This window comes from Perca fluviatilis, chromosome 19 (assembly GCF_010015445.1).
Source record: "Perca fluviatilis chromosome 19, GENO_Pfluv_1.0, whole genome shotgun sequence".
In the NCBI taxonomy this organism is placed as follows: domain Eukaryota; kingdom Metazoa; phylum Chordata; class Actinopteri; order Perciformes; family Percidae; genus Perca; species Perca fluviatilis.
The window spans coordinates 21,776,713-21,802,125 of NC_053130.1; the positions used below are offsets into that span (position 1 = coordinate 21,776,713).

A 25,413-nucleotide genomic window follows, 5' to 3' on the forward strand; every position below is an offset into this window, starting at 1 on the left:
GAAATAGCTTCAACTTGAGTAATGTTACCTCAAGATTCCAACTACTGAAACCTATTATACGTTCAGTTACTACGTATTTAGTGGACTGGTTCATCTCTATAAAACACACGGAAAAAGCATTAATTTTTTATAGAGATGAACCAGTCCATATCGAGTAGGCCTACAGTAACACCAGGGCTAAATTAAAACAAAGTTGGTTACTGAGTGAAGTTTGTCTCTGAATGTGTACAGAAAAGTACCTGTGGTCGGAGAGCTTTTTACAATTCATAAAATACAAGCAACTGTATAAAAGGTCTAATTGATTTACTTGATTGGGCTAGTATTAAAGGGAATAGCCTCAAAGGTGTTCAATTAATCAATCATCTGACAGGCAGAGGTCTTTTATGTCACTGTCCACTTACAACCAAACATAAAATACACTTGCATTTCTCTGGAGAGACTTCAATATGTAATGGTAGGCAGGATTCTCAGTAGGGCCAGAGGCAGTGAACATTATGGGAAGGTAAACAGAGCATGTAGGGGCACTCCTCCCATTTTACACAAGAATCAGTGTAGTCGTCGTGGCGAGTTTGGAGCTTGACCCATATTAGAAACTAAGTCAGGATATCTCTGCCTCTGTTGCATTTTGACTTTCTATTCAGACTATCCCTTATAAAAAAAAAGTGGCCTTTGGTTACTGGTTCAACCTGCGATTCCTGACAGGCCTGGTCTCTCCCTTGTTTATTCTGAGACTAACATTTGTCACAGTGGGAAGGGCGTAAAGCCTGGATATAGCAGCTATCTTAAACTGCACTATGGCAAGTAATAAGGTGTCAATTCTCCTACTGTACAGTGAGTTTCACACTTACAAAGTCTTAGTATTGAGCAAAGAACTACCTGACTGCCATCTAGTGGCTTTGGTGAAAGTTTCAAGAGTGCTTGGATCATTGTCCAGTCTGAATCCCCCTCCGGAGGAATAACGCACTACTATAAATCATCCGATTCCCCAATACTCTTTAATTTCAGATAAAAAGCAGATACATGATGGATTTGACTGATTGATGTGGATTGTTAGTTACATACGAAAGAGAGCTAATGACTGTAGGCATGCAGAATGTCTTAGGAGTCAAGTGTCAGTATCATACTAAGAGTAAAAAAAAATAAAAAAAGCCTCAAAATCATGATTACAATCACACAAACATCTAATATTTTAGGTCTTTAATAATTGCTACAAGTATTGATAATTAAAAAAAACAGGAGGTTCACATCACTTCATACAGTAAATTCAAATAATTGAAACAAACATGGCTCTGTTAAATGGCTCTTAGTTGGTCAAACATTAATTTAATACCACTGATGAACAGATTAGGGAGGGTTAACAGGGGTATCTTAACAGAATGGCTTGAGAATGGCATGGATTGGACCATCTGAGGTCCTAAACATGGAAATGGAATTAAACTAAATAAATACACAGTATAAAACTCAGTTCTACTCTTCAAATGTTTGGGTTATGTAAATAGAGAAATAACCCGAGCGCACACCCTTTCCCCATTTTAAATGTGGCCAAATAAAAATTCACAAACAACCAAACAAAATTCAAGAAGCCATGTGATCCATTAAAAATCAATACCAGCCTTTTCTTAACGCACTATAAAGAACCTGTTGGGATGGATGGCTGTCATTCATATAGAGATATGTTGGGAAATTGGTACAAAGAAATGACAAGACATTCCTCATTTGAGAATGAAGTCAAAACAAGCACAAAAAAAAAAATTTAAAAAAAAAAAAAAAAAAAAAAGGGACCCAACACACATTGAAGTTTTACCATTAACTGATGGCCTGCAGCCACCTAGTGGCTATAAGTGGTAATAATGTCACGTGGAGCTCAACCTTTAGCAGTACAGTCTGAAGTCACAGCTGGGAACATCTCTCTGCTGCTGCACCAGCTCCACTAGCTGTTGCTTCAGATCAGAGATCAAACTAATGCTCTCCATTACAAACCAAGGGCAGCTAACTAAATGTTAAGTGCCAACTCAGCTCTATGGGTCCCATTCCTGCCAGTGTGCTCCTGGGTAGTGATGAGAAAAAGGGACTGTTTACCGGGGGAGGAAGCAGAGAACGCAAAGTCCCGATCACACGGATACATTTCAGTTCAGGTGGGAGGGATGAGAGTCCGAAGGTCCTTAGTCACTGTCAAACTTAATAGAGTTGATGTTGGTGGAGATGGCTCCGCCGCGGTAGCTTCCCCTCTTCTTTTTCGTCTTTTCATGGCGGAATGACTTGCCCTTTGTGAACCTGAGCACATCGTTGGCTTTCTGGCCCCAGTCCCCGTTGGCTCCAAACTGGAATAGCGAAGACAAATTAACACGTTTAATAGTAAATTATAAGCCCTTCAGCAATCTTTGCTCTCCAGTTAATATGCATATTTATTTTTCAAAACCCTTTTTATTTTCTTCTATTTTGGCCTTTTGTCCACACGCAAATATAGATCTTTGGAAACGTCAAACTCACCTTTGCATCAAAAGAGTTGTCTGTAAGACGGGGATCCACTGTTACTTCTTCCTCTCTTATTCTACGGAAGGGTACGTTGGAGGACTGAAAGACAAGCAATTATGATCAGATCAGGCTCGTTCCCCTCTAGGAGGCTCCGGCTTATGACCACGTTCCAGTCTCTAGCAGGCCTTACCTTATTAGCTTTAGGAAACGTCTGTGGTGTGGTCGTTACTTTCTTGTTTTTTGGTGTCTTGACTTCTGTCTCTTCCTCTTCACTTTCACTTTTTGTACCTGCATAAATAATTTACTTTAAATAATTAGTTACTTGTGCTCATGTTAGAGGAGAACAAATGTGTACCAGTCAACAACACACACATTACAACAATTAAAAAGGCCAATAAAACCTTTCTAGTCATGGCTGTTTGAGGGATTCAGTGTGCCGTTTACCCATTCATAAATTTTATTCCCTGTTAAATGGCCACATCCTGTTATTTGTTTGACTTACCGTTTGTTGAGGGGGTGGTGGGTGCCGTGGCTGCTTTGCGTGGTGCTTCCTCCTCCTCTGATGAGCTGTCTGAGGAACTGCTGCTGCTCTCTTTAGGTTTAGCTGCTGGGGTTGTCTTGGGTGTTGCGGCAGGTGTCGCAGGTTTTACAGTACTTTTACTGGCCTCCTCCTCCTCCTCATCTTCAGAGCTGCTGTCGCTGGATGAGGACTCTGCGGGCTTTACTGGAGTCTTGGGTGTTGCTGCCTTGGGTGTCACTGCCTTGCCATTGGCGACGGCAGGCTTAGCAGGAGTGGACTTTGTCTCCGTCTCTGAGTCAGAGCTGTCCGAGGAGTCAGAGCTGCTCTCCTCAGCCTTCTTTGCTGGAGCCGCTGCTGCCTTTGTGGCGGTCGGTGTGCTAGCAGGGGCCGCCGCCGCTGGAGTCGGTTTCTTGACTGCAGGTTTGGCCGCCTCGTTCTCAGAGTCTGAGCTGTCTGAGTCAGAGCTGTTGTCCGCTGCCGCCCGAGGCTTTGCAGCAGGCTTTGTAACTGGGGTAGCTGGTTTAGCTGCTGGTGGCTTGGCTTTTACTGGTTCTTCCTCATCCTCAGAGGAGTCAGAGTCTGAGCTGCTGTCTGCTGCTGCAGCAGCAGCAGGCTTTGCTACAGGGGTAGCAGGCTTTGATGCAGGCGTAGCTGGTTTAGCCGCTGCAGGTTTAGCCGCTGCAGGTTTCGCTGCAGGTTTAGCCGCTGCAGGTTTAGCCTTGACTGCTGGTTCTTCATCTTCTGAAGAGGAGTCAGAGTCTGAGCTGCTCTCTGCTGCAGCGGCAGGCTTTGCTACAGGAGTAGCAGGCTTTGCTCCAGGGGTAGCAGGCTTTGCTACAGGAGTAGCAGGCTTTGCTCCAGGGGTAGCAGGCTTTGACGCAGGCGTAGCAGGTTTAGCCTTGACTGCTGGTTCTTCATCTTCTGAAGAGGAGTCCGAGTCTGAGCTGCTCTCTGCTGCAGCAGGCTTTGCTGCAGGGGTAGCAGGTTTAGCCGCAGCAGGTTTAGCCGCAGCAGGTTTAGCCGCAGCAGGTTTAGCCGCAGCAGGTTTAGCCTTGACAGCTGGTTCTTCATCTTCTGAAGAGTCAGAGTCTGAGCTGCTCTCTGCCGCAGCAGGCTTTGCTACAGGGGTAGCTGGTTTAGCCGCAGCTGATTTAGCCGCTGCAGGTTTAGCCGCAGCTGATTTAACCTTGACTGCTGGTTCTTCATCTTCTGAGGAGGAGTCAGAGTCTGAGCTACTGTCTTCTGCAGCAGCAGCAGGCTTTGCTACAGGGGTAGCAGGCTTTGCTACAGGGGTAGCAGGCTTTGCTACAGGGGTAGCAGGCTTTGACGCAGGCGTAGCAGGTTTAGCCTTGACTGCTGGTTTGTCATCTTCTGAGGAGGAGTCAGAGTCTGAGCTGCTCTCTGCTGCAGCGGCAGGCTTTGCTACAGGGGTAGCGGGCTTTGACACAGGTTTAGCAGCTGCAGGTTTAGCCTTAACTGGTTCGTCATCTTCTGAGGAGGAGTCTGAGCTGCTCTCTGCTGCAGCAGGCTTTGCTGCGGGAGTAGCAGGCTTTGAGGCTGGGGTAGCCGGCTTAGCTGCTGGCTTGGCTTTCACCGGTTCTTCTTCATCCTCAGAGTCCTCAGAATCAGAGCTGCTCTCCGCTGCCTTGGCTGGGGGTTTAGAGGCAGCAGCAGGTGTCGGTATGGCTGCAGTTTTAGTGGCAGGTTTTGCTGGAGCCTCATCTTCAGAGCTGCTATCTGAATCGACAAAAAATTAATATTTGTAACATTGTGCAGATTGACACGTGAGTTAACATTAGCTGCCAGTTTCTTAGGTACACCCAGCTTAAACTAAGCCACTGTGTAATACAACAGTACAGCAACAAATCCAACCACGATGTTCAGTCAAACCGTTTCAACAAAAACATTATATCCTTCATGAAAGTAGAATTTATTGCAGGGCTGTTGTATAAGCAGTTTATTAGGTTCACCTAGCAGTCTGTGAAAAGCTGGGGTAAGAATAGCAACAGACAGTTCTCGTGATGGATATTAATGATGAATGCTAGCCTTGATCCCTCCACAAACTGGTAAAACAGGCAACAAGATGTATAATAAGTAAAGCAAATTCAAGGCATTACAAGAAATATTACTTTCACAGAGATGCTGAGCTCACATGCTCAAAATCTGGTGTCTCTTACCTGAGCTTGAGGACTCGTCTTTTTTAGCGGGGGTAGTCTTGGCCGGTGCAGGTTTAGCAGCGGGCCTCTTTGCTGCAGCCTTCTTTGCCGCCTCCTCCTCCTCCGAGCTGGAATCCTCCGAGGAGTCTTCTTTAGCAGGTGGGACTTTAGCTGCAACAGGTTTAGCTGGAGCAGCCTTAGCGGGAGTCACCTTCGCTGCAGGCTTCTTTGCCTTCTCTTCATCTGAGCTTGAATCTGAAAAGACACGGACATTAAGAAAAACGTGTCTCCGTGTTTGGCATCCAACATGGCGAGTAGAAAATGACAGACTAGGATTGGGTTTAGTACCTGAGCTCTCAGAGCTGGACTCCTGCTTCTTTGCAGCGGGTTTGGGCGCAGCAGGTTTGGCAGCAGTGGTTTTTACTGGTGCAGGTTTCGCTGAGGATCATATAGATGCATGTTAAACATGCCATTAAAAACTCTGATACTTTAAGTTGGGAAAGGTGGGACCCTCTTACCAGCTACTTTCTTCTCTTCTTCCTCATCACTGCTGTCTGAAGAGTCACTGTCCTTGGCCTTGCTGGCTGCTGGAGCAGCTGGAGCTTTCTGGACTGAAGCAGGAGGTGGGACTGCACTGTACGCTCCTAAAAATACAAGCATCATAACATACTAGAATCACAGCCTTGCGGTTGTATGCCTCCACCAACCAGTCAAGTGGCACTTTACATCCATGTCTGTCCAGACGCATAATATATGTAGTGGAGGTTTGGGTTTATTTTTTGGCAAAACATAGATGCTTTACACACATCTTCCGCCGGGCAGCAGAGAAAATCTAAACAATCACCAGTGTCATCAATTCAGTATCCGACCAAATGTCGGAGTTATGGCATTGAATAATGGCCGGAGAAGTGTTTTCGCAGAACCAGTGTTTCCCACACAGACTGTCGTGTGGTGGTGCGCCTCACTGTCAACACCGGCCGCCGCACATTGCGCTTAGTTTTTTTTTTTTTTTTTTAAACACGTTCTTCTGCATTTCCTTTTCCTGATCTCACGGCAATGGTTAGGTTTAAGGCTGGTTTAAGGTTTTAGGTGAGGGTAAGCTGCCTGTAAGGCAACGTTGGAGGCTTAAAACACCATCGAGCCCACTGTGCACACAGCGTCCGTCTCCATCAAGGAGAGAAGACGGCTGGCGAAATTCACAAGTTCACGAAAGGTTGGTATCTATCTCGGGAACACCTTTACACAAGCACACATTCACCGACTCGACTCTTAGCAAACAAGTGATTGTGCCCGCTTTAGAAAGTTAACTAGTCGCAAGTTTGCGGTAAAATGCAGTTGGGTTGTCGAGGTCAAAACACTATATGTAGCAGCTGTGAATCAAATAAACTTATTATAAATAATGTTATGTAATTTTTTACTCTTACACTGAATGTTTGCTGCTTCAATCCAGATAAGTATTGAAAAGTATTTTCCGCGACTGAAAAAGGAACGTATTTAGGATGAGGACCAGCCTGAACCAGAGGTATCAGTCTGAAACCGAGCTCAACAGTCCGACCAGTGGAATTAGTTATATTATTAATTTGTTTACAATATTTTCAGGCTTCAACCAGTGAAAGGCAGGGTCAGGGAGAGAAAGAGATAGATTTGTTAGGCATTAAAGTAGGACAGCATCCAACAGAGTGTCTTCAGTTTTTGATACTTGATTGTTACGAAAATAAGTTACACACACCCCCCCCCCCCCAAATTGCTTTGTAATCTGTCGGAAACACTGAGAACATTATGTCTTTACAGTGAAGTTGACCTTTGGGACATAAATTGTCAACATTTTATCCCATTAGACATTTGGGTAAAATGTTACCACAATTATGGCCAAACAGTGACCTTGACCTCCAAAATCTAAATCACTTCATGCTTGAGTCCAAGTGGACGTTTGTGCCAAATTTATAGAAATTCGCTCAAGGGGGTCCCGAGATATAACGTTCACAAAAATGGGACGGATGGACAACCCGAAAACATAATGCCTCCGGCCACGGCTATCGAATGTTAGGGATAACAACACCGGGCCTCTGTACAATATTTTAAAACAGGATCAGGTGATCAGCTCCTGACATTGTCTGGTTTACGTTTTCATGTAGCAGTGATTGACCAGGATATGCCAGTTACATGTTAAAAACAAATGAAAGCTATGATCCGATTGGTGAATGTCACTAAACTCATTGTGTGTGCAGTCAAACCTCCCCTGATGTTCATTCCAATCCCCAGCACCACACATCTTTTGTCTCACCACTAGACCTCGTCGGCCTGTTATGTTGTGCTCGAAAGCCATTGAGCATACAATCATTTAAGGGCATGAAAACACACCTGCTTTGGGTTTTTTGCTGGGCGGAGCCTCGTCTTCAGATGAAGAGTCTTCGCTGCTTGATTCAGCAGCAGCCGGAGCAGTCTTTACTGGGGCAGGTTTGGCTGGAGCCTATTGGGATACGTGAAGTAAATATAGTGTGTATACATTTACAAAAGTACAATCACGATTTGATTGAGCTTGTTTGTCAGGTTACTAACCTCTGGAATAGAGACAATCAAAAACATGTAGTGTTTAAATATGGCTAGACTATTTTGCATACCTTTGCTGGCTTTTCATCTTCAGATTCTGAGGAACTCTCTTCACTGCTGCTGCTCTCCTGCTTTTTCTGAGCTGCAGCTTTAGCAGGAACAGCTGGTTTGGGTGCTGTAACTGCAGCAGCCTTGGGTTCTATTATACAGGAGGTAAATTAGACAATGCATTCATTATCAGCTCAATTTTAAATTAAAGATGGATGCATTACACAACATTAACAACCATTGACTCTGAACTCACTTGGAGTAGGAGCTTTAGCGGACTGCTCATCCTCAGATTCTTCACTGCTAGAGCTGCTGTCCTTCTTCCTCCCTGCAGCCGGAGCCTTCACAGGAGCCTTCGTACAGACACAAACTTTTAATAACAGCATAAACCCACAAACACAGCCTTGCACCATTGACTAGGTCTGGGATAAATCTTTAATTTGGATGTTTCCTCCTACCTTTGCAGGTGCCTTTGCAGGTGCCTTTGCAGGTGCCTTCTCCTCCTCAGAGTCACTGGAGTCCTCACTGCTGCTGGATGCAGCTTTGGTAGCTGCTGCTTGAGCTGGCACCACCTTGGCTGCTAAAACAAACATTAAAGGAGATATGTAATCTGATAACACTGTAGAAGGTTTGAGATTGGCACATTACTGACAGAATTCAACCAGCTTTAGCAGTTCTCTACCTGCAGGGGCTGCCTTAGTTGGTTTTGCAACAGCTTCTTCATCCTCGCTGCTTGACTCTTCGCTGCTGGAGCTCTCTTTACTGGTTTTTGCTTTCTTGGCTGCTGGACCGTCTGCAGCTTCAGCCTTGTTAGGAAGCGCCTTTCGTTTCTTGGCTTCAGGAGACCTAGGAAGACCCACAGTTACATTAAAAAGGGATTAACTACATCTTTTTTTATAATAAAAAGCTTAAGGCCGTTTTATGGTTCTGCGCAGGCTCCACGCAGAGCTTTTGCTGTAGCCTAATGTTTATACTTGTGCGCTGGTGTGTGCATCGAGCCAGCATATATGTGTGTGTGGGCAGTGTGTTAGAGCGAGGGAGAAGTGAGAGAGTGACGGCGATTAGCTTAGGAGCGCGTACCGACTCTAGAGTCATAGTGAGAGAAACAAAGTGTCTCCCCTGTGTTTTCTGACCAAGGTGGGAAACCTTTAGCAGGAAAAGTTAACCCTCTCCTTGATTGCATGTTGTTTATGGAGAAGAAGAACCAGGAAATGAGTCGGGAGAGAAATGCAATGCTGCCGAGCGACGTGCAGTTTAATTTTTCGAGAGGTACACGTCCGGCTATGGCGTAGGGTCCGGCGTAGACGCAGAGGGGTCTGTGGGGGTACGCCGTCGATTCTACGCAGAAGCATAAAAAAGGCCTTGAGATTTGGGTTTTGACAAGTTTCTCCTCAAGCTGAACGGAAAAGTGACAAAGCATATTGATCTCTGAGCTGCTGCTGCTGCTAAGGGAGTGAATGGACCCCAGGATACTGGGACAGAACAGTGGCAATTCAATGTATTTACAGGGGGAAAGCACATTGATTGGAATCACTATAAATGCACTAGTGTTGACCAAATGGCAAACTGTTGTCCATGGGCCAGATGTTAAGTTATTAAAAGTATACTTTAATTGTAAATGGGGATACTTTGTTAAAAGGCCCACAGGGACAATAATAGAAAGGGTTTGCGGATCAAGTAAGTGTCACTTTATATCACCGGTTGAAGCACTGATCTGCTATGGAAAACTGTGCCCAGGTTTGCAGATATTGGCTTTACAGTAAACAGTGTTACGTCTGCTTTAATATAACGTTCGATTTTTCCTTTGAGGGATTCTGACAGAGTAACGTTAGACAACGTATCTACAGGTTAACACTAGCATTTAAAGTGGAGAAAAACGACCCATAAAGCTTGGCTATATTTCCAAAGTTTATTAATAGCGTTTTTAATGTGGAAAAAAAGGAACAAGACAAAAGCAACTCACTTCACCCAGAAGTTGTAGATGTTGACGAGGCTCTCTTCGTTTGGATCTTGTGGAGTCTGTAGAGAAACACTTACGTTTAATTAGCCAATCACTTCGTGCAGTTTTAAAGTTTCCAGAATTTAATTATCAGTTGCAATTCCCTAAAATTCAAAACAATGTATGATTCCTATTTACAATCTAATAGATGCGATCTAATTATTTAAGGATTAATAAATGGCACAACGTGTGCGTATGCACCTACACGTGCTAACTTGGCCGGCGGCTATATGGTCCCTGTGCCTACTTTACGTTAGGTTTACTCCTCGTGCAGTCTGCCTAAACAACTTCACTTCACAGCACCACATACGTAGCGACCCAATGACTGTCAACCACACACGGTGAGTCGCTTACCACTTTAGTCTGTTTCAGAAACTGCTGAGCGGCCTTTGTGAACTTGTTCTCCAGCAGAAACGAATATACGCTTTTGTAAAGATCGCTCGGCATCGAGTTTTGCGCCGCCATCTTCACCACGCTCTTTCTGGAAGGAAAGGAAGGGAACGGAACTTCACTTGTGGGCATGTGCGCATGCGCATAATGATGACGACAACAAAGTCCGATGGCGGCACCAGGAATAAAAAAAATCTAATTTTCCTCTCGGGATGTCATTGGTTTACAAAATACATTACAAGTGAAAAGGTATTAGTTTAAATATTAGTGTGTTAGTATCAGCATATTTTATACAATATTATTATTTTTGTATACATCCATGTTATCGGCGCATGCTTATTACGTCACTACAAAAGACCTTCCTCTCCCTCGTGTCATAACCATGGTCATAACATGTCTTTTAACTGAGTGATCTGGCAATGACATCAACCCATTGCCAGCTGAATTAAATTTGTGAATCGAGGATTTGTTTGCCGAAGCCATGCCTCGCTACGAACTGGCCCTGATCCTGAAGGCGATGCAGCGCCCGGGGACATCGGCTGCTCTCCGGCGGACAGTGGAGACTTTGATGGAGCGGGGCGCGGTGGTGAGGGACCTGGAGAACTTGGGGGAGAGACTGTTGCCCTACACAATAACTAAACACAATCAGAGGCACAACAAAGGGGCTTACTTTCTGGTCGATTTCTACGCAGCCCCCAGCATCCTCACAGGTTTACTGGATCACCTTCACCGTGACGTGGACGTGGTGAGGCCCACTGTGCTGAAGAAGGACGCCCAGGTTTCCAGCAGTAACTGCTGTGGCCCCCAACAGTGATTTAATGTAAGGAATGGCTGATGTGGGTGAAGCCTAGTGCATTCAGTACTAACCATGTAACTGTTATCTGTTTAAAAAAAAATTAAACCCATTGCTGCATCAGTGATGTTTTCATCCACACCTGTGTGCACAAGTCGCTAAGAAGTTGGTAATCTTGTGTCTACACCACATATAACCGTTCAATGCATGTTTTTAGGGCTGCAATTAAAAAATGTTTTCATTATTTATTAATCTGCTTTATCTATCGGTCTAGCACAGGTTAAAATAGAGCTTAACATGATTCTTAAAGTAATAATCTACAGTTTTCCTCAGTGCTATCTTTAAAATAAGATTTAAGGACAACACGATTTTGGATCGACTAAAAGGATATTGTAGTCTGGCTATCACCAGACCAAGATATTGGATTTGAGGTATTGACATCAGATAAGGCTATTGCTTAAAATGCTACAACCAATAGAACTGATGTACAAAATGACCACTACTAGGTAATTATCACATACTTGTATTGCTATTATTGATGTCCTGCCTTATACTGTGGTGTTCTGTCTTGTATGTGAAAATCAGCTTGGATTTGTAGTGCGTGAAAGATCTAGTCTCTGCTCAAAGGTACCTTTGGGAATAAGTAAATGTAAATAGCCCTTATATTAAATGTCACGAACATGCACCACAACAGAATAAGATGTCAAGCTAATGGCATCCAAGGTCAATAAATGAGGAAATCACATCATTCTGTGCTAGTTCAGAAATGCCAAAATGTGAACTGCCTTTACATAGTTTGTCCTATAGAGAGCACTGTTTTTTGTTCAACTGTAATATGTCATGCTCAGTACATATCTTTTTCAGAATTCTTAAAAAAAAAAAACTGTTGGCAAAATGTTATTGGTGTATGTTTATACCAAAAATATTTCATACAAGGATGAACTCTCAAACGTAGATATTTTATATTGTCCTCTTGCTGCTCAAAAATTCAGTATTGGCCAGGCTCTAAAATGTGTTCAGTGCAACCTTAACTTCATAAATGTGTTCATGCAGTCTATGTCCTTTTACTTTCAGTTTATGGAGATCATGTTGTGCTGACTGTGCTGTAACTCAACCCTATGTAATATTGTTACCTTTTTGTTTTACAGGTTTTCACAGCTCATATCCAGAAGATGTACAGTGTGATGCTTTCCTCTGACCTTTTCCATAGATGTTGACCTACATTTGGATGGAACAACATAATAAACTACTTTTCTATCTTAGTTGCAAGTTTGACTTCGTTTTTTCACATTTTAGACATACCCAGGTAGCAAACAGACGTTGGCTCAACGTTGGCCCAATGTCTGCTGTTGTGTTGGGCCAACGTTGGGTGCTGACGTTGGCCCAACGTAATTTTGTTCATTGGGCCAACCATGTTACCATTAGACGGCCAGCAGACCTTCTGCCAACCTAAAAATACCTTAGCAACCTTCTGCCAACTTAAAAAACACTAAAACAACATTGGGCCAACCATGTCATTAGACAGCCAGCAGACCTTCTGCCAACCTAAAAAAATACCTTACCAACATTTTGCCAACTTAACGTTGGGTCAACCATTTCTTTAGACTGTCAGCAGATCTTCTAACAAATTTAAAAATATAGCCTATTTTAAATAGGCCAACTTCATAAATAGTAAATCTGCAAACTTAAACTTAAATAGGCTTTACCAACCTTACCCTCAAATTTTAAGATTGTGACATGACCTATTCATTGTTGAATTGTATTAAGAGACGGCACAACAGACAAACTGAATTGGTTATAAAAATGAACCTATTTATTGGTAACAAAATTTACTTATTTATTGCAATTTAACGCAGTTAACAACGTGTTGTGGTGCTGTTGTTGGAAAAACTTGAGCAGATAATAGAGAAAACTCAGGATGTTAAAACATCTCCATAGTCCAGTGATACATTCTGCAGATTTTCATTCTGGATTTGCAGCGATGAGTCGATCAACAAAAAAATGACACAAAGGCAGCGAAAAAAATGCAAAGAAAAGTAAAAAATAAAGTCAAAGAAATCAACAACAAGGAAACCAAAAAGTGACAAAAAAGGCGGCAAAGAAAATGCGGAAGAAGGCCAAAAAAAAAACTTGTGGAGCATATATGCTCCACAAGTTTTTTGTGTGGAGATGTGGTTTATGCAGTTCTGCATTTTTTAAATGTGGTTGAGTAGCCATCCAGACTTGATCACTGCCCTTTGAGAAAACACTGAAAGTAATAAACATTTTTACACTGCCACTGAGCTTCCAAGCCTAGGTGAGTTGTCCTCATCGGATCAAATTGCCCAACCCCCATGATTTTAAGAGATTAAGGTTACCAATGTTTTTCAGGGACTTTCTGCAGCTTGTTCTTGTTTATTATGTTAGTGAGCTGGAATGGCATTTGTGTAAATCCCTCTTTGCTTAGCAGTGCCTTCTCCCACAGTAATCACACATATGGACTAGGGACAATTTAAACTGTTTGAATTCAGTAGGTAGAATAAACATGGAATTGTGTTGTTTTAAATAGCTTTCTATTTAGATATCTTGGGGAAAAAAATATAAGTGATGAGCCATACAGCCACAATTTGAAAGCCATGATGTCTCTCTCTCATGGGTGGGCCAAATTCTCTGGGTGGGCAAAGCAGAGAAAGGGGAGGTAACCTTGCTCCTTATGACCTCATAAGGAGCAAGATTCCAGATCGGTCCATCTGAGCTTTCATTTTCTCAAAGGCAGAGCAGGATACCCAGGGCTCAGTTTACACCTCCATTTCTAGCCACTGGGGGACCATAGGCAGGCTGGGGGAACTCATATTAATGTTAAAAAACCTCATAAACTGAAATTTGTGCAATGCCATGGGACCTTTAACTTGTTCAAATACGCTGGCCAGTCGGATCCCAAACAAGCAAAAATTGTTTCCGCTGATCAAGAATGTGGAGACATTAGCATTTTGTACCCATGCAGTAGCTACATGTTCTGAAATTAAAATAAACATTGCCCTGATGTACACACAGCGTTGTTTAGTTTTTTTTAGTCAGATAAGCTATAGGCAGTGGAGGCAGGGACCTCCCACTTTACAAATTAAGCACTGCTCAACTATTAAATACATATGTATATATTTTAAATTCAAACTCATATATATATATATATATATATATATATATATATATATATATATATATATATATATATATATATATATATAGAGTTTGAATTTAAAATGTCTTAAATACGTTTTGATCTTTGATCTCACATCGCATGACGCATCAGACACGCCGAGGCAGTCACATGTGTTGAGTAGTCAGCTGACAGTGATAACATCATAAAGGCATCAACAAGCCTCACCGCCTGCATTGCAGTACTCACAACGCTCCAGTGTACTTCACCCACCACCGAGAAACAGACAGACGAGCCGGAAAACAGCGGAGTCATGCTGTTCCTAACTCTACTTTTCGTGTCTTCAGGTAATATAAATATAAACTCGCTAGGAGAAAAACGAATGGTGTTTTATACATAGTCGAAACGATTAAGACAGCGGTCAATGAACAATAAAGTCGTTCTGCTCGTGGGACTAACGTTAGCTAGCTAAGTGCGTTTCAACACGAAAACGCGGAAGCGTTACAAGCAGCGTTTGCTTTGGTAAACAAATCAGCTAGCTAGCTAGCTCAACAGCAAGCGCTGGTTTATACTTTATGTTATTTTATGAACAGAAGTCGGGTGTTTGTCTTAATTAATTTACTTATTTCGTAAAGAAGTTCAATTCCCGTTTGCCTTTGAGGTTTTAATGCGTTATTGTTGGCACGCTCGCCTTAGGTAGCGTTAGCTAACCTTAGCTAATTAAATAACGTTATTACCACAGCGTTGGCCTATAATCGTTGAATAGTCTTACATCATCATTTGTAGATTACCGGTATGTAGCTATCTATCTCAGCTATCTATCTCAGCAGCTAGCTAGCTACATAACTAACCATTTCGAGATATTTAGCGTGGTGTTTATGTCTGTATAGGGCTGATCCGTCCTAATCATGTCTCTGCTTTTACCAGACAATGTAGCTAACGTTACTGTATGCGGTGCTTTGTTGACCCCTGGTTTGGTTTTAGGAGGAAGTTCAGATAGGATCCTCGAGACCAGCGACTTTCATATCAGCTTTTCAGTAAAAGGCCAATGCAATGTCTTCATGTGTACTTATGCCATGTTTAGACAAAACGGGGTTAGTGAAATCAACAGTTAGCTTAGTTATTGCTGCCATGAAGCTATGCACAACTTGCAGACTACTAGGCTATTTATACAATGACTGAATATTGTTGACTTGGCCTTGTGGCATTTGAAGTATGGCTCTGAAGCGAATGGCCTGTTTTCTTATCAGAGCAGAAACTATGGTTAATCAAGCCATGGTATTTGTCTTTTGTGTATTTAGTGCTTATCTTAAGTCTGACTTCTGGTTAAAAATTTAAATTTTACTTCCACATTATTGCATGAATGCATGTTAATAAGCTCAGGGCTCCTTCGTGTTGTTAAAGTGTCATGTATACTTTTCCTTTTTTAAACGGGTGTGTAACCTGATACACAGATACCGTTTCACAGGCCATTTGCTGTTGTTGAACAATACAATCAATGACAACAATGAATTATATTTAAAGCCTTTTTGTGCCTCACTGTGTCATGTGATTGATTCACTCAACCTGAGTTTTCTGTTTCACAATCAGTCACTGAAAGTGAGGCCTTCAAATGTCACAGCCTTTTTTTGCTGACTTCTTGTAAACTTTTTTTCTTTGTTTTTCTGCTGTGAATTATTAGATAAAGCCAATAGAAGTAGGCCTATACAAGACTTAGCTTCTCTCGCTATGTATTGCCTTAACTGTTTTCTGCTGTGTAAATAAATCCTGTTCAGTTTAGTCCTCCTTGGTGGTACAGTCTGTCTGCTTGAGAACAGCTTGTTATTTTATCTGACTACCCATGTGATTAAGTGGCGCGTGGGCGTGCCCTGCCTGCACTGTAACTCTGTTGGTAATGATGAGCAGGAGGGGTCTCGCAGTGGTGGGGGATTTGAAAGTTTGTCTGTATCCTCTGACCTCCATGCCAATTCTTGGTTGTTATCACTAAAGGCTACTCCCTTGACTTGGTCAACAATTGCAAATGTATCAGTTTATATTCTGAGTAAACTGTTGTGTTATCTTAACAACATTTTAGTCATAATTCTAAATGTAGTTTTCTTACTTACAAAAGGTGTGGTGATGATCTGTATCCATCTCTTTTCTCTAAAGCAGGTTTTAGGAGATTGGTAGTGAAAACAGGAAATGTGCTCAAAACTATTAGGTTTTTTCCCCACATGACTTTTACTAAAATGGAGAACTGAACAGTAACCTTTTTGTTTTGTTTTTTTGCATTGATCCAAAACATAATATTTTCCTTATATGCAAAACCACTAATACCCACTTCTGCACCTGTGGCGCATATGTAAATACTTTCTGACTGGCTGGTTTTTGGGTGGCTAGTGGTAGGAAATCCTACCAGATTTAGAGGTGTATGCTAATGCGACTTATCAATTTGAGCTAATAGGATTTAGTGTGTTTTTCTTTAATGGCAAAAACAGTTGGGAGTATCCTGACAGTGATTTTTGAAGTAGTTCTAACTCCACAGTGTAAGCCCACAGATTTTTCGCAGCCCTTAATGACGGGGTCTTATGAATTTGTTTGTTTAGGGAGGCTTGAGTAGGGGACAGTTGACTGACCAGTGCATTTCTTTATCAAATGTATTTCTTTATTTATTTGCTGTTTGCTTATGTCATCTACAATCTAAATGATTTGCAAAATGTCTATTCTAGATAGATGGAGAACAGGTAAAACCAATTGGTGCAGTGCTTCCTAAAGGAAGAAACTGAATATTTGTATCTATCAATTATCTGGATTTAAAACCATTTCTGCTTGTGCCTCATTCTCCTATTTGTCTATGTTGCAGCTGTGGCGACCCCTCTGCTGGGCACTGAGCAATGTACCCGAGGCCCCCCCTACTGGTGCCAGAATGTAAAGACGGCGTCTCTGTGCGGAGCTGTGACTCACTGCCAGCAGAACGTCTGGAACAAGCCCCAGATGGTGAGTCTTTTTTTTTTTTTTTTTTTTCTATGAAAGTGACGATAGATAGATAGATAGATAGATAGATGGATAGATATGTGAAGGCACGTGCTCCTCTTTCTCAAACTTCATTGTATTTCCTATTTGGGTTCTAGACATTCTGTACACTTATGTGGGACACTTTTATTTACACACCTTATTGTCTGCTTTCAGAAATCAGTGCCATGTGACTTGTGTAAAGAGGTGTTGATGGTGGTGGAGCAGATACTGAAGGACAATGCCACGGAGGTAAGAAGAGAAAAAATTGCCTGCAAATATACTAAGTCTTAAACACTCCTCTGGTAGACTGATGTCTGAGTGTTTCTGTGGTTGTAGGCTGAGGTTCTTGGGTACCTGGAGAAGGCCTGCCAGCTCATCCCTGATCAAGGTTTGACTGCAGAGTGCAAGGAGATGGTGGATGACTACTACCCCATCCTCATGGGAATCATTAAAGGAGAACTGGTGAGTGCCGTCAACCTGTTTGTCATGGTCTTATCAACCAAAATAACAGTTTAGGCACACCCCAAGTTAGAATTGTAATGGTACCATTAAGTTTGCATTTAGAACCGCATTGGATGCTTTCAAATAAAACCTTTTTTATTTATATTTTTGCCAATAATTTTATTAAAGCTTATTGGAGTTTGGTTTGTCAGTTTATCGTGCTGCTTCATTTAAGACCCTAAGTAAATGGTCCACCTGCCCCTCGATGTCAAAACTGAAAAGAAGTGGCTGTGCGCAAAGTGCAGCGAGCTGAATAAGGGCTATTGATTGGGAAGTGAGTCCAAGTCTAAACAGGAACAGAGTAGTCATTGTGTAATACCAAACCTCGTGACTGGGCGCATTTGGTGTCGTTTTCTTCGTTTCAATTCTCACCTGCTACAGTAACTTTGTGAATAAAACGGACCGTTCTTTACAGATCTTATAAAAACAAAACCTGGGCTTTCTAGATATCTTGTTCAAGTTGGATTTCTTTTAAACTCATTTGACTGTGTGTCATCCAGACTTTAAAGCTACGAGTTATTTAAGTTACTTACTTCTGCTTACAGCTAACATGGATGCACAACTTTTAAAATGAAGCTCTTAACAAGGAAGTGACTATAAAAAAAATGTGCCGGTTATTAAACTTAAAGGAGTGTGTGTTTTTAGGAGGATCCCAGTGTGGTGTGTGGAGCCATGGGGCTGTGTCAGTCTCAGCAGGTAGCCCTGGCTAAGGCTCATGCCCAGGAGCAGCTCATGTCAAATGAAATCCCTCAGATGGACCTCGCCCAGCAAGTGTCTCCTTTCCTCATCAATGTGCCCGAGCTCCTCTATCCTCAGGAGAGCCCCAAGCATGAGGCCCCCAAGCAAGAGACTCCAAAGCAGGTACACTGTTTAACCCCCCTCCTATGTTCCCCACCTGTTGTTGATAAATATTGTCTTACCTTGGTCCTAAATCTTACCTTCCCTGTAGGAAAGTGATGATGTGTGCCAAGACTGCGTCAAGTTCCTGACTGACGCTCAAGCAGAAGCCAAGACCAACTCCTCGTTCGTCGACTCTCTCATTGAGAACATTGAGAACCAGTGTGACCTGCTGGGGCCAGGCTTGTCTGAAATGGTGAGTGGAGGAAGATAGTTAGTTAGTTAGTTGTTTTTTTTTGGGGGGGGGGGTCAAAGGAAAAAAAGAATTCCCAGAAAATGTAGTCTAACTGTTTTTCTTCCTCATTGCAGTGCAAGCAGTATGTCGGCCAATATGGTACCCTTGTTGTTGAGCAGCTCATGTCCATGGTGAGTGTTGTAACCCTCATGTGCCTCACTCATTTAAAGAAGTTCAGGAAAACCTTTTGCATATTTAAGCCACATTATAACATGAATGATCATATTCTAATATTCAATGACATGCTTAATCATCACAACTAATAAGTCTGGTAACTTGAATGTTTTGGTAGTGCTAAAGCCCACATTCAGTCTTGCAGCCCCACCTGGCCTGCTTACTTCAATTTATTCATATCCTTGAATTGCTTTCTTTTTTAATTAATTTTCCTTTTAAATTTCTGTTTGTCTTTTTTTGCCCTGTGTTCCTTCTTTACTTTTCTCCTCTCCATTCATGTCGCCCTGCTCTGTTTTCTCCTGCTCTGGGTTTTGTGTGCTGCTTCCCAGGAACAGGTAGGTCTTTCTGTGTTCAGCCTGTAGCCTCGTAACCCTTGGCTCTTGCTTCTTGTGCTGTCCACTCCCAGCGCTACTCACACAACACCGTAGAGATGCATGTAAATTATGATCTCATTAGAAGTGGGACTACTTTACTTAAAGGTCCCATGGCATGAAAATTTCACTTTATGAGGTTATTTAACGTTAATATGAGTTCCCCCAGCCTGCCTATGGTCCCCAATTGGCTTGAAATGGTGATAGTTGTAAACCGAGCCCTGTGTATCCTGCTCTGCCTTTGAGAAAATGAAAGCTCAGATGGGCCGATCTGGAATCTTGCTTGTTATGAGGTCATAACAAGCGAGGTTACCTCCCCTTTCTCTGCTTTGCCCGCCCAGAGAATTTGGCCCGCCCATGAGAGAGAGACATCATGGCTTTCAAACGAGAAAAGTGGCAGTTGGTCAAGGCCACACCCCCACCCTCCACCTTGCCCCTCCCTCTCTCCTCCTCAATAGCTACAGACACAGAAATGGCACATCCTAAGGAAAGCTCATTGTGGGACTGGCTCTAGTGGCTGTAATTCTGCACCAAGGCTGAATTTCGGGAAAGAGACTTCAGATACAGTATTAGGGGACCACTAAGGTCTATATAAAAGCATCCAAGAGCACCATGTCATGGGACCTTTTAAAGCTCAGTAGGTAGTTTTATTTTTGGCCTCACTGGGCAAACAAAAAATCGTAATAACCAACCTTTCAGCATATTGTAAACCAAGTAGTCTAGAGTAGAACTAGAATTTTGCACCTCCACCTTGGATCTGTATTTAGGCTTCAGTAAATCTAGGGAGGGAGAGGGCTGCAGGAGTAGGTCTCACTCTACACATTCTGGCTTTATTTTTATATTTTTAATTCTGCCTACCGCAGCTTTACTTAACCTGAACACTGCTTATGTAGATAATGCCTGTTGGAACACTACAGCAAAGGGCCAAATTAGGATTGTCTCTGGTTTCTTTACATCAAATAAGCACGGCTGTTGCATGTAAAGTATGCTTTGGATATGATGCACTGGTCTTTACTAACATTGAAGTAGCTATCCACATCAAAAAAGAACCATCTTTATTGTGCAGTTTAACACTAGCTGATGTTGGATGCCTGAGGGATGCAGAAGTATTTCTGTCAGTATGGGTGTGTTTGGTTGTGTTATGGTAAAAGTAAGCGGTCCTTTTATTTTTTTCAAAACCTCTGCATATTGCATGGGTGGTAATGTTGTGGAATGGTATGCAGTTTAGAGGCACACGGTTATTGCTAACTGCATGCAATATGGCAGGTTTTCTTAGACCTTTGGCTGTGTATCTTAAAGTAACAGTCTGTTTTTTGTCCTCAGCAACCCAAGGATATCTGTGTCCTCGCTGGCTTCTGTACTGCTATGAAGAAGTCCATTCCCATGCTGCAGCTGCAGCCTGCCCAGACTGTGCCTGCTGTCCAGACTGTACCTGCTGCCAAGACTGTAGCTGCTCTCAAGCTTTTCCCTGCCACAAAGGTTGAGTCTGCCAAGGTAAGTCACGCTGGGCACCTGACTGCTGACTCTCATCAGTACTTGCTATCAATACAAGATAAATATTTTTTTTGAGCACAGTTTTGTACATACACATGAGACCTTCCCGCTTTGTGTTCCAGCCCATGGTGCGTGTCCGTGAGTCCCCAACATGTGCCATCTGTGAGTTTGTGATGAAACAGTTGGAGACTATGTTGGAGGATCAGAAAACAGAGGTGGGACTTACATGTGCTACTAGATGTATCCAATATGGCCATAGAAATAAACTTGGTGCACTTAGTTGGACTGAGCTGTGCTGTCAAGCTGATCCCTCTGTCTCTGTCTCAGGAGGAGGTGATTCATGCGGTGGAGAAGGTATGCACATATCTGCCCTCTTCTCTAAGTGCCCAGTGTAAGGACCTGATTGAGACCTACGGCCAGGCCATCATTGAGCTGCTGGTGCAACAGACTGACCCAAAGACCGTCTGCACAGTGTTGGCACTCTGCAATGATGCCAGCCGTGCATATGTCCGTAAGTTCTCACTCTTCACAACGCACACAGTGCAAATGTTATCTTCGCTGACAATGGAGATGTTGCGGAGATGTTGTACGAATCATATTGGAGGTGTTGCGAATTTCTAAATTAATTTGCTACTAACATGGGAGGTACAAGAACAACAATACACAGGAAATTATAGTGAATGTTTGAATCAACATTCTCTATATTGTATCATTTCACTACAAACTGCACAAAGCTCAGAATATGGTGGTTGAATTGTTTTTATTTGCTTCATAAAGAATGTAAACTATCGTCCTGTTTGAGGCACTCTAATGCCAGAATCTCGCAACATAATGTGCTCCATTTTAACTGTAACCAGAGTTGTGTTTAGCTTGTTATGCTATGTTCTCAATTTTTTTTTTTTTATTCATTCACGTGCATGTGTGATCTCCTAATAGAACTTTTATTTGCTTATGTGAAGCAAAAAGTGTATTTCCACATATCGGTAAAAACAGTGATTTCTGTTATTTCCAGCTGCACTTGACCAGACTCGCTTTAAGGCTGGTGGCTACTGCCAGGTTTGCAAGATGGCCGTCAGCTACATCGATGGCATTCTGGAGAAGAATGCAACTGAGGCACAGATTGAGGAGGCTGTGAGGAAAGTATGCAGCTTCCTGCCCAGCTCTTTCCAGGCCGAAGTGAGTAGCTCCATCTCCTCCATCCAGCTCGGCTGCGGTTACTGTAAAACGGGCTTCAGCGTGTGTAACTTTTACCTTTCCTCATGCGACTGCCTCATATTAACCCTTGTGTGTATGCATCCACAGTGTGACCAGATGATTGAACAGTATGAGCCAGTGCTCATTCAGCTGCTTCTCCAGATGCTCGACCCAGACTTCGTGTGCATGGTAAAGAGTAAACTAAATTAATTCATACCTAAATGACAAGTAATGTGAACGCTTTATCTTCATTGTGAAGACCTTTTAAGTTTCTTGGTTGGTCCAGGAAATGTCAGTACTCAATTTTTGTCATAAATGGTTGCAGTGCAAGCTAAATGTCCCATTTTTAATATTCATTACCAGTCTTGCAGCCCAGTCTACTCTCTAAATTGTTTTTGTGTGTGTGCGCGTGTAACAGAAAGTGGGAGCCTGTCCTGAAGCTGTGCGCATGCTGCTGGGAACAGAGCAGTGCAGCTGGGGACCTGCATTCTGGTGCAAGAACATGGAGACAGCAACTCGGTGCAATGTGAGTAGTTCAGTCATATTTTGGCACCCTAGAGAGGCATTCTTGTTACATACTTTTTTATGTTTACGTTTGCTTTGAGAGACCTGTCTAACCACTTGTTTCTGTGTTTCAGGCTGTGGCTCACTGCAAACGCCATGTGTGGGTATAGAGGAAGAGAAAGGACAAACTGTTCTGTAGGGAATTAAAAGATAAAAATACTGTAGTGCTGCTTCCCACTTTTAATTTGTGTCCTGTTTTTTTCTTTTTTTAATGGACTTAAATGTCTGCAGTTTAAATTAACTTGGATATTTTGAATGAGGTCATGGTGGAAAGGGACTGGACATTTAGTTTTTTTTTTTTCGGGGGGGTGGGGCAGGGGAGGAGTAATGAGGTGGATAGTGGTCTTACTGCTTCACTGAGCAGGAGTCCCAAAGCTTCACTTTTGGGATTTGTGTATAATTTGCATTGTACTTACCTATGTTGCTTTCTGGGTGTGGTCTATGTAAAAAAAAAAAAAAAAAAAAAAAAAAAAAACACAAATTCAAGTTTCACATATTAATGTTGACACAGCATCAGATGGCTGCTGTTTTGACGCCCCCCCCCCCACTACATTTGTTTTTGATTTCTTCTCCCTGGAGGAACTGATTGCAAATGGGATAGACCACTCTGTGTGTTAAGAATGACAATTACTTTTAGCAGTATGTCTGATCCTTAAACAAATGTATATTTTGTAGAGAAAATGTGTGTTCTTGTGTTAAGGAGCTGATATTGAGGTCATTGGTCTGAGTGTACGTCCCCACTCCTCTCCTAATTGTTTGCGCTCTTCCTGTTTGTAAATCACGGTTTCTAACATACAGAGGGCATCTCTAATATGATTGTTGTCTGCCTCAAGCCCTGAGCCACCTGTCAGTTGATCTGTCAATTTTAACAATTAAAGTGGCCCCAATCCACTCTGTTTCATTTGTTTTACTTTGCTGGAAATTGAATTTTTAGCTCAGGATTCTTACCACGCTTCTCATGAAAACCTACTGGCTCCTTGTTTCTGCAGACAAAACTACAGCAGCCAGTCATGCCTGGGTCTTTTTAAAGAACTCTCTTGTCAATACTATGTAATACTTGGATGACAAAACTGTTTTGCTTATAATGTTCAGACTGCTTATGTTACTGCTGATCATTTTCCAAATGACAGCCTGTCTAGATTAATTTCTCCAAGGAGCCATTTGCGTTCACTAAAAGAGTGCCAAATTTAAAAGATTAGAAAGTTACCTCAGATAGGTAATGGTCGTGATTTATTTTTTTTAAAAGGGTTAGCAGTAATTAGTATATCAGTTTCATAAAAGTGTGTTTCATGAAAAAGCCAAAGTATTTCATGAATAAAGTTTAATAATAGTTAATAAAGTCCTAGTATAATGTCATGAAAAACTTTATAAAAGGCATTGTATAGTATGTCATTAAAAATTCAAAAGAAATTGTGTGTGTGTATATATATATATATATATATATATATATATATATATATATATATATATATATATATATATATATATATTTATATATATAAAAAAAAAGTCAGTCATATGTCATGAAAAACTTAAAGTAATAGAATCATGTAAAACTCAAAAGTCATAGTATAGTATGTCATGAAACACTCCATAAAGTCATAATATAGTATGTTATAGAAATTTCATTTAAAAAAGTCACAGTATGTATAACTAAAGACCATCTTGCGATGGAATCGCACCAGCAGTGGCGTCAAACCAGGTTTTTTTTTTTTTTATTAGGGATGGGAATCGTTCATTTTTATTGATACCAATTTCGAGAATGCATAACGATCCAAATCTTTATCAAAACCATTATCGATACTTTTATATAATTAAGTTATGAATCAAAGATGCCGTTTTCTGTCGTATACAACAAGCTCGTCGGGAGGCTAGTCTTTACCTATGGTCTTTACGCACACACTGTGCTCATTAATGTTTCCGGTTTGCGCACGTATCTATTTTTAGGGGCATATTTGTGTTAAATGTTCGACTGTGGAGCGCCGAGTTGGCTTATTATTGTCAACAATGGAGACTTGCTACTACGAAGTGGTGGTGCGCTCACCATGCATGTGGAGGATTGTCCCAAAACTGCAAGGTTTAATAAACAACATGATGAAAACGACAAGACAAAAACCATCAAACATGAAACACTGCCAGCAGTGGACTGCAAGACATGCTTCCCCTTGTGAGGGTCACAGTTTTGCAGCCCTGAATCCTTCTCAGGATCACCCATTTATTCCCTACACCTGGGTGGTTCCTCAAATTAAATCTTTCCCTATTGGTCAGATGTCTCTCAAAAGAAAAGGTGTAAATTCCCAATCCATGTGTCTTCAGACCACACCCGATCACAGGATCTTACCAAGGCGGTGTCAATTGTTTCTAAACTACAGGAATACTCATTCTTTGTCTTAATCAAGCCTGGCTCAACAGGGGATGGCTCTTAAAGCTGTTTAAACAATAAGTCTTCTAGAGCTTCAACCTTTATGCTAAATGACAGACATGACCTAATTAATTCTTTAGGTTTGGGGTGAGCCAGTCAAATGCTGATTAGGTGTGGTGTGATGCAATCGGTATTGATTCTGTGTTTTTTTCTAGCAATAGTGTTCATTTATTTTTTATCAGTGGTTTAACTTTGTACAACCTAACAATATGCAACGTTGAAGTGCTTCACCATGGATGTTGTGCCCCCCCTTACAAGAAATGAACCTAAAACACAAAATACATTTCGCTTCCTCCTTATCTTTGCTTTTCGTAAAATGTAGCCAAACCTTTGACCGCTTAGCACATTCAGCCATCGCAGCAAGATACCAAATGAGGAATGAAATTCCACTCTTCTTTGTTTAGTATAAAAGCGGTTGGCAGGCAATTCACTTGAATTCATTAACTTTATTAGACAATCGATGTAAGTTTGTGATCCAGTAATTTGATTTAAATGACATG

General features: G+C 41.9%; 3 protein-coding genes across 6 annotated transcripts; 2 read left to right on the forward strand and 1 right to left on the reverse strand.

Moving 5' to 3' along the window:
• Positions 1 to 976: 976 nt before the first annotated feature.
• Positions 977 to 10,256, reverse strand: nolc1 (nucleolar and coiled-body phosphoprotein 1). 3 transcript variants are annotated; one of them, XM_039784099.1, is made up of 14 exons: positions 10,103 to 10,256; positions 9,713 to 9,768; positions 8,432 to 8,595; positions 8,208 to 8,326; positions 8,006 to 8,102; positions 7,773 to 7,900; positions 7,513 to 7,621; positions 5,670 to 5,795; positions 5,500 to 5,589; positions 5,173 to 5,406; positions 2,978 to 4,732; positions 2,666 to 2,763; positions 2,491 to 2,574; positions 977 to 2,321 (listed from the first exon to the last, which is right to left on the reverse strand). In XM_039784099.1, exons 1-14 carry the CDS (start codon positions 10,211 to 10,213, stop codon positions 2,163 to 2,165), a joined length of 3,330 nt encoding a protein of 1,109 aa, XP_039640033.1. In that variant the 5' UTR covers positions 10,214 to 10,256; the 3' UTR covers positions 977 to 2,162. The 3 variants fall into 3 exon arrangements, with proteins under 3 accessions (XP_039640033.1, XP_039640034.1, XP_039640032.1); XM_039784100.1 differs by having other exon boundaries at positions 8,220 to 8,329; XM_039784098.1 differs by having other exon boundaries at positions 8,208 to 8,329.
• Positions 10,257 to 10,474: 218 nt separating this feature from the next.
• mrps6 (mitochondrial ribosomal protein S6) lies at positions 10,475 to 12,193 on the forward strand. The gene is made up of 2 exons (XM_039784102.1): positions 10,475 to 10,958; positions 12,080 to 12,193. The coding sequence occupies exon 1, from the start codon at positions 10,620 to 10,622 to the stop codon at positions 10,950 to 10,952; it is 333 nt and encodes a 110-aa protein (XP_039640036.1). The 5' UTR covers positions 10,475 to 10,619; the 3' UTR covers positions 10,953 to 10,958; positions 12,080 to 12,193.
• A 2,064-nt stretch (positions 12,194 to 14,257) lies between these two features.
• On the forward strand, positions 14,258 to 23,382 carry LOC120547713 (prosaposin). 2 transcript variants are annotated; one of them, XM_039783320.1, is made up of 15 exons: positions 14,258 to 14,414; positions 16,910 to 17,043; positions 17,236 to 17,310; positions 17,398 to 17,523; positions 18,208 to 18,423; positions 18,512 to 18,655; positions 18,769 to 18,825; positions 19,198 to 19,203; positions 20,563 to 20,733; positions 20,856 to 20,948; positions 21,061 to 21,244; positions 21,746 to 21,909; positions 22,036 to 22,116; positions 22,346 to 22,453; positions 22,566 to 23,382. In XM_039783320.1, the coding sequence occupies exons 1-15, from the start codon at positions 14,381 to 14,383 to the stop codon at positions 22,599 to 22,601; spliced, it is 1,629 nt and encodes a 542-aa protein (XP_039639254.1). In that variant the 5' UTR covers positions 14,258 to 14,380; the 3' UTR covers positions 22,602 to 23,382. The 2 variants fall into 2 exon arrangements, with proteins under 2 accessions (XP_039639254.1, XP_039639255.1); XM_039783321.1 differs by lacking the exon at positions 19,198 to 19,203 and having other exon boundaries at positions 14,381 to 14,414.
• Positions 23,383 to 25,413: the final 2,031 nt, after the last annotated feature.

Bases quoted from the DNA above. Each gene is read 5' to 3' on its own strand.
- nolc1 (XM_039784098.1), bottom strand. From the start codon at position 10,213: ATGGCGGCGCAAAACTCGATGCCGAGCGATCTTTACAAAAGCGTATAT. The intron at 8,330-8,431 runs GTAGAGAACTGC...TGTTTGTTTTAG, and splicing joins AACTAAGGCAGCCCCTGCAG to CAGCCAAGGTGGTGCCAGCT. The intron at 2,575-2,665 runs GTAAGGCCTGCT...CTTGTCTTTCAG, and splicing joins CGTTTCCTAAAGCTAATAAG to TCCTCCAACGTACCCTTCCG.
- mrps6 (XM_039784102.1), top strand. From the start codon at position 10,620: ATGCCTCGCTACGAACTGGCCCTGATCCTGAAGGCGATGCAGCGCCCG.
- LOC120547713 (XM_039783320.1), top strand. From the start codon at position 14,381: ATGCTGTTCCTAACTCTACTTTTCGTGTCTTCAG. The intron at 17,311-17,397 runs GTAAGAAGAGAA...CTGTGGTTGTAG, and splicing joins TGAAGGACAATGCCACGGAG to GCTGAGGTTCTTGGGTACCT. The intron at 21,245-21,745 runs GTAAGTTCTCAC...TGTTATTTCCAG, and splicing joins TGCCAGCCGTGCATATGTCC to CTGCACTTGACCAGACTCGC.